The 8,148-nt window shown below is 40.7% G+C and overlaps 1 protein-coding gene across 1 annotated transcript; it reads left to right on the top strand.

Annotated features, from left to right (window-relative positions):
• The first annotated feature begins 664 nt into the window (after nt 1–664).
• On the top strand, nt 665–1,566 carry LOC124767604 (piggyBac transposable element-derived protein 4-like). Its single transcript, XM_047249151.1, has 4 exons — nt 665–843; nt 920–1,089; nt 1,153–1,246; nt 1,323–1,566. The coding sequence occupies exons 1-4, from the start codon at nt 665–667 to the stop codon at nt 1,564–1,566; spliced, it is 687 nt and encodes a 228-aa protein (XP_047105107.1).
• Nucleotides 1,567–8,148: the final 6,582 nt, after the last annotated feature.

Here is an 8,148-nt window from a genome sequence, read left to right as displayed (position 1 = left end):
CTGCTTTGAATAACAAGTAGTATTACACATTTTGTTCATTGTCTGTGCAATAAATTGCATGCGAGTGTAACTGTAGTTCATATATGTAATTTGAGGCGTTATCTTCCATGTCAGTTTACAATGAATGCTTTAGGGAAGTACTGAAAGATGATGAGATAATGGCAATACTCCATGCTGAAATACCTTCAGGTCAGAGTTCGTTGGACGAAGATGCAGATTTTAGTGATGACGACCCAGGTTACTGTGTACTACATTCAGGAATCGTTATTTCTGAAAGAAGCTCTTCAGACAAAAGTGATTCTCAAGAGAAAATACACAATCAAACAATGGACTTGTCATGTCACTGTTCTGGTGGAACTGTATCCAGTTCAGCTGCTGATCCAGAGCAAGTACCAGCACATAATGCAGGTGACTAAAATACAACTCCCACAGATGTAACAGCTTGTGCAGAAAAACAGAAAAACCCAAACAACTTCCACCTTTTTCCTCAGCATCTGGTGCTGTTGCGCATGTAACAGTCTTAGAGGATTCCACTCCCTATAATTTGTTCAAATTGCTCATATCTGATGATGTAAATCAGTGGATTGTTATACAGACTAATCTTTATGCTGAACAGGAGTTCCAGAAAAACGGGAAACCTTAAAAGCACAATACATGTAGGGAGATGGAAACTTTTCTTGGCTTAAACATTCTCATGGGCATAAAACCACAGGCCAGTTACAGGGATTACTGGAGATCTGAGCCAAATCTTCATGATACCTTCATTAGTTCAATGACGATTGTTAATCGTTTTGGGTGGCTTTTGTCTAATTTGCATCTAAATGGCAACAGCTGCATGCCAAAGTGAGGTGAGGAGGGTTACGATAAGCTGTACAACTTACAACCGTTTTTGTCTATGGCGGAATGACAATTTCAAAAGTGCCTATCATCTGAGTGAATATGTAGGTGTAGATGAGTCAATGATCAAATTCAAAGGCAGGTCATCCTTGAAACAAATCTTACCTAGAAAAAAAACAATCAAAAGAGGCTACAAAGTGTGGATGTTAGCAGACAAGTCTGGTTATGCACTAAAATTCGATGTTCATACTGGTAAAATGGGCAACGTAACGGAAAAATGCCTTGGATAGAGGGTACTAAAGGAGCTTCTGACAGGTCTTGAAGGGGAAAAAAGACATAGAGTTTTCAGCTATTTTACCAGTGTACAACTGATAGAGGATCTGAAAGGGAAACAAATTACATGCATGTGGTACTGTCAATATATGAAGAAAGAATCTACATAAGCTGAAACAAGACAAAGAATTGAAATGTAATGAATATGACAGGGCTACAAGTGTCAATGGGTTGTGTATTGTAAAACTGCAGGACAAAAGAACAGTGCATTTATTGTCAAGCTTTCATGACCCAAGAACCACAACAGTAGTACAGTGGAAAGAAAAGGATGGAACCGTGACAAAGCTGCCTTGCCCTCTACTGCTAGCTGATTACATTGAAACTATGAAGTGTGTTGGTAAATTTGATCAAAGGAAGTCAACATATGAAACTGATAGGAAGAGTATCGTGGCTTAGTATCTTCTGGTACTTTATTGATGCAAGTGTCATGAATGCCTTTGCGCTGCACAAGGAACTGAAGCCTGAAACAATGACGATGAAGAACGTTTGGAGAGAAGTGTCCAGAATCTTGTGAGCAACACCCTGGTTGCTTCAAGAAAGAGAGGCAGGTGCCTGAGCAATACAGTAGGGATTAGCAAAAAGAAACCTCATGTGCCCAAAAGTGTGAGTACTTCTCTGCTTAGGAAGTGGCAGGCCCCTCTATTTATGCAAGAACAGATACTGCATCCAATACTGCAATGTAACATGAAGGTTGGTGGTACACATAATGTACGACCTCTGTTTTCGAAAGACTCTTTTGAAATATATCATAATGTCTATTAATACTTTTATTCTAATGTAATTATACAACTTTTAACCAGTTTTTTATAAATTTGTTCAACAAATAAAAGTCTTGTGCAATAAGGGTCGAAACTTGTCTCATACCCCTGTGCATGAAAGAGATAAAAGACAGTATGAACAATTACGGTGGTGTTTCTTATTGGGAAAATTAGGAAGACTCTACATCATACAGGAAGAAGGACGACTAAAATGCTACTGCATTTCGATGCATTTCCAAGCTACATACAGGTACTACAGTCCAAAGGAAATCTGCGTTTCGCAGGGTGCATTCACGTCTGTCACTTATACATTCTATCATTGTTATTTTGTACCATCCAACAGAGAAAAACTACAGACTATTAAGATGCACTAACTGCATCCGACAGAGAACCCAATAAGATTTTTACCGCATCAGTCTCTTCCAATGTATCGAAAACAAATACCATCTGTGTGCCGGCATCGAGCATATGTAGTGATTCTATTAAATATACATGTATTGAGTCAATGGAGCAGGTGGTCAGTGATATAAAGTAAAAAAAGAATATCGAATTCTGAGGAGAGATGAAAACCACCGTCTTCGTGTTTGGAGACGTTGGTTCACACATACAAACAGGGAGTGGCCTCTTGAGAGAGACAAAGACATGAAGCGAGTCTGGAATTTGCCGATCAACCGAATACCCCACTTGATGCTTTGTTTGGGGGGCGGAGATCAAAGGAGGCCGATATTCTGTCGATGGTCGGTGGAATTAAGTAACATGATCTGTAATTAGGACAATAGGCTCTTTTGACCTTCGTGACGACGTCCTGACGATAGACACACAAACAGGAGATCTCAAACGGTGGCTACTGTACCACATTTCATTCCATTCATGATAAGTAGACCCCTTTTGCAGGGTTTAACTGTCAGTGCAGTATGTATTTATGTCTTTCGATCTGTATAGGATAGTTTGCCGCTGAAATTTTCGTAATTTTTCCGTCTGCAGAAAGCGGTAGTGAGTTTCGAAGTATGTCATGAAATTTTAGGTATGCAGTTGTTCTGATTTTTCCATTTGTGCTTATACACCAGTGTGCTTCGAAAAGTGAGGGAAATAAAAAGTAAGAGTCTTAATATCCCTGACTCTGGCAGCAGTTATAAACTAGGCCCACTCAATGTTTCCCAGGGCAATCGGAATAAAAAAGCGCCACAATTGTTTAAATATTCCATACTGCCTTGTACAACAAACTGTTCAAATAAACAGTATCCCAATTACAGTCAGTTTCCCGACAAATTCTTTAACTAAATGAATAAATTATATTACAAACATCGCTTGTATCCCATAAACTACTTAAATAAACAATGTTGCACACATTGTCTAAATTGTTTAAACAATATTCTATACACTGCAACTGATTTCCCACCAAATTCTTTAAATAAATAAATAAACTATATTCCATACACTACTATAAATAAATAAACAATATTCCACACATTGTCTAAATTGTTTAAGAAATATTCCATACACTGCAATCGATTTCCCACCAAATAGCCAATCAGCTGAGTCTTTTTTCCGCCAGTTTCCAGGTAGGAGAAGGGAAGAGGGAAAGGGAGGGTTGGGGGTTTACCAGAGGAGGAGGGATTAGTTAACAAACCAATTTAATTAAGTAGAAAATCAGATTAATAGAGTGGGGGGGGGGCTATTCAAATAACTCTGAACTGAAAGTGTACCTGTATCAGAGATGAGAAAGGGGGAGGGTTGGAGGTTTCTTGGTGGGTTGGGAGCAGGAGGGGGAGGGGAGGGGTGGAGGAAAAATAAATTAAGGACCTGTCAATCAAAACCAAAGATTATCCCTAAGGGTCATAATCCTCTTAGCAGAACAATAGGTCAAAGACCTCTAAAGAGAACAATGTGTTTGGAATTGAATGTATACCTACCCCTGAATGTAGGCAACCCCCCACTTATAATTCGTGCTGATGTCCTTGTTGCCCTACTACTAAGGTTAAGTACCTCATTTTACAAATAATTTTGTTCGTCATTTATTTCATACTGCACCATTTGCCAGAGACCCCAGAAACATACAAACGAAAATGACCGCATTGTGACTAACAAAGTTCCTGCATCTGTTCATATGATCAAGCTTTCGCCTATTTCTGTTAGCTTCTGCAGCATTGTCAAAACGTCGTTGTAATGTTTCGTGTCATGTTTGCTGCATCACTTCTTGTGCTCCAAAGTGTGTCCTGAATCTTCTTCAAACTCTTGCCTGAAGCAGCAACAGGACCTGCCAGTAGTATGTGGAACAGAAAAGAAAGCATAACATCATTCTAATATGCCAAAGAAAGTCACCAAATCCATCTCCACTAGAACTGCCCACAAACAAACTAGATTCAATGAGTGGTTTAAGCAGGGCACAAATACAGCATTAGGATAGATATATTTTATTCTTTGCTTTACACCTGGCTGTCTTCCTGCCACTGTAGCAGCATTGTCATAAGCTTGCTGTCTACAACTCATAATGTCAAGTGCAAGAGTGTTGAGCTTACTTAGCATCATCTCATTTTTACCATCAGCTGTTTTGTTTTTATGAAACTTATAAGAGATACCATTACCCATACTTAAGGATTCTATCATCACAGCTCGTAATACTTGCTTGTTTGATCTTTGTGAGAAATATCTGAGGTACGTCGAACATCATGGAATAATACTTGGCCTTCTGAACCTGAACTATAATTTTTGGCGAACTTTATTCCCTACAATTTCAATAAACTTGTCTTGAATTTCTTGTGGCATGTAATTTAAATTTTTTGGCCCACTTTTAGTCTTACAAAATATTCTAGGAGAACAGGATCATACTGTCCCATCGATGCATCGGTTCTGTAAAGTTGCCTCTGTTGGCACTAGCGAGATCTTCCCTTTGGCCACATAGGGCCAAATTTTGTTTTGCCAGGAATCTTATTATATCAAACATTCTGGTTAGAATTTAAAGCCTTTTCTATTTCATTTGCCACTACTTCTTGCTCTTTTTTATCAATAGTTTGTCCTTTCTGCTGTATTGTTTCCAATTCCTTCCGTCTGCAAACCTTTTGGTTGCGTATAGCACCCGATTCACAGTTGCTGATCATGGAGTTCAGTTTCCACTTATATTAAACCTGTCAAAGGAGTAAAGCTTTCACGCATTTGGTGAGTATGCATTCTCAAACAACAACAGACGTAAAACAATGATGCTCTAGAAGGAGAATAAGCCAACTAAGTCTGTACAACTTTTTAACTATTTGCTAATGTGCACCAAAACCATTTCTCCATTAGCTGCCCCCTTGACAATTCTATCATCTTGGTGGAGTCTGTGTCTCACTCTGGTTGAAATGTGTATGCAACTGTTGGCTTTTCAATGAAGTCCAGGACCTCACCATATTAACAGCAATTGCATGTTTCAACCTATTTTTTCACGCCATTTTCCAACATAGTTTCCAAGAAGGTCTGGCGAAATTGACGTGATTACAGTTTCTTCTATTGTTGCAATTTCAGTAGTTGCATCAGAAACACATGAAACTGACGAATTTTTAGTACTAATTACAGGTCCTGTCAAATCATCAGTGTTAGGTACTTGTACTGCTTCAGCTTGTTCTTAGTTTTGAGCAGAACTTGTGTCTGAAGAACTCACATCTTATGGCCCTGGCTTAGATTCAGGCATGCTTGCACTTGTCGGTCATAGTCAGAACAGTGTTCTGTGCAGTTATGAGTGCATCATGTAGGAGCTAAGTGGGTGAGGGTATAAAAACCTACAAACACAGCTAGTGAGTAAGGACTGCAACATCTGTGACTAGACCAAAGACTGGAGTGTGTTCTGGGCTGTGTCTGTATATACAGATGTGCTTCTTGTATTGTACTTTTCATTTCTATATCGTCCTTCTCGTCTTGTTAATAGTGTATTCTTACCGCCTCATAGTGAATTCTAGCAAAATAGTAATCTTCCATACACCGTGACAAGCAGTAACCGAATTTTCATCATGAACGGTCTGCTATCTATCAACAATGCAAGCATCTTTTGTTGAATTTGCAATGCCACCAGCTGCACACACCATCCCATCTGGATAAACCTCGTGTGAAATGCACTGACAGTGTAATTACTGTGCTCAAAACAATCCAGTGATATAATTTAAGTGCTGCACAAAGTTAAATGATACACCAACTGCTGGAACAACAAATAGCTCGTCACAACAATAGCTGACAACAGACAGCCTATTGCTAGACGTTGAACAATATTACACTGCGAATTCACACCCCAATGCAGTGAATCAACATGTGGTAACTGAGTCTAATAACAAACAATTTCATGAAACAATTGTGTCTACTGTTAAACATGTTTTGCCCAAACGTTTATGCATCCCACATTCGCATCCCTGAACAATAAGTTACTATCCATATCAGCGTGTACCAACCAATGAAGTGGAACTCGCCATTGACTGTGATATATTTCACACATTGTCCACTCCTCCCACGTTGTATGATGTGTCTGAACTCACGCCCATCTCATGCATGCAGGCACAAACTGTTGGGCATGATGATGCACTGGGCTCTGCATTCGTTACCTCGGCACAACCTCCCATGCTTTCAACACTGAACTGGACGACAGTGATAACACCACCCTTCAGACATTCGCATTCACCCAAACTTGTGTCTCAACTGAGAGTACTATGGAACAGAACAGCTGGTGCTATGGTTTGGCAAAGATTATACAAACACCAGAGCAGCAATTAAACAAACTCTGCATGGTGAACAGCTCAAAGACGAGACACCATCGAAACTTTGGCACCATCTACGATCCACTTTATGGACGCCCTGCATCATCAAACTAAGGAAGCAGATACAGATAAGACTAATACCACATGACACAGAGCCGCTGGAAAACGCTTGGCGCTCGCAGATAGTTTGTTTATGTTATTACAGGATAGGCACAGTATCAACCAGGTAGCCACAGCACCCACACAGCACTCTACAAATTGACAACCCCCTCCATGTGCTGGACAGTGCTGAGCGCAGCCAAATTTCACTGACAGTGATGCCACCTTCACTGCACAGTGGCAGCACCGAACAATGCAACGAAGGGTGCAGTAGCTGATTCAAAGTTACTAGACTAGTGGTACTTCAACCAGTTCGGCAATGCTTCAAGCAAATGCCATGCCCCTTACAATTTCTCAAACAGCAAGTGTGAAGAATTACAGGCATTCTGACTTGCAAAACTACATCAAGTCGCCACCATCTGCTACTTGTGTCACAAATACACACCTCCTCGAATGCTCACCGAGGATACAGGTAATACCTCCACGATCTGAATTCTGGTATATACTTCCTTGTCAACACTGGTTCTGATATTCTCCGTACCATGAAATGACACAGCAACAGCTGAGAGCATGTAACCACTCCAACAGCATGCAGTTAGCAACCCCACAATCAGAATGTGTGATCCATGACATGAAATCTATACCTCTCAAGTCAACACCAACTCACATGAATATTCTACATCACCAATGTCACCGAATGTGTGTTGGGCATCGATTTTCGTCGTCATTTCGGAGTCCCGCCTACCATCACAACTGCCTGGTAACTCGACAACAGTTCTATGTATGACTCCATACTCCGTGAGTGTGTCACGATGACACAGAAACATCTTGTAATGCATTAGCATTTTGATAACAGTCTGATGAATATGATACATTCTGTGTGAAAAAATGCTTCCCTACTCCAATACATCGATAACAAATGGTTCAAATGGCTCTGAGCACTATGGGACTTAACTCCTGAGGTCATCAGTCCCCTAGAACTTAGAACTACTTAAACTTAACTAACCTAAGGACATCACATACATCCATGCCCGAGGCAGGATTTGAACCTGCGAGCGTAGCGGTTGCACGGTTCCAGACTGCAGCGCCTAGTCCGCAGCTCGTGGTCGTGAGGTAGCGTTCTCGCTTCCCACGCCCGGGTTCCCGTGTTCGATTCCCGGCGGGGTCAGGGATTTTCTCTGCCTTGTGATGACTGGGTGTTGTGTGATGTCCTTAGGTTAGTTAGGTTTAAGTAGTTCTAAGTTCTAGGGGACTGATGACCATAGATGATAAGTCCCATAGTGCTCAGAGCCATTTGAACCATTTTTTTTGTAGCGCCTAGAACCGCTCGGCCACATCAATAACACTTCGACTGCCCACCCATCAGTTTGTTAACAGCTGTGGCAGTCATCACCACACACGGC

Source organism: Schistocerca piceifrons, chromosome 1 (assembly GCF_021461385.2).
Source record: "Schistocerca piceifrons isolate TAMUIC-IGC-003096 chromosome 1, iqSchPice1.1, whole genome shotgun sequence".
NCBI lineage: Eukaryota > Metazoa > Arthropoda > Insecta > Orthoptera > Acrididae > Schistocerca > Schistocerca piceifrons.
Note: the sequence above shows the minus strand (reverse complement) of the source record. Positions and strands in the feature narration are given on the sequence as shown.

Excerpts from the sequence above, each read along its gene's own strand:
- LOC124767604 (XM_047249151.1), top strand. The coding sequence starts at position 665 with ATGGAAACTTTTCTTGGCTTAAACATTCTCATGGGCATAAAACCACAG. Across the intron at positions 844-919 it reads GGCAACAGCTGCATGCCAAA|TGCCTATCATCTGAGTGAAT; the intron begins GTGAGGTGAGGA and ends CAATTTCAAAAG. Across the intron at positions 1,247-1,322 it reads AAACAAATTACATGCATGTG|GGCTACAAGTGTCAATGGGT; the intron begins GTACTGTCAATA and ends TGAATATGACAG.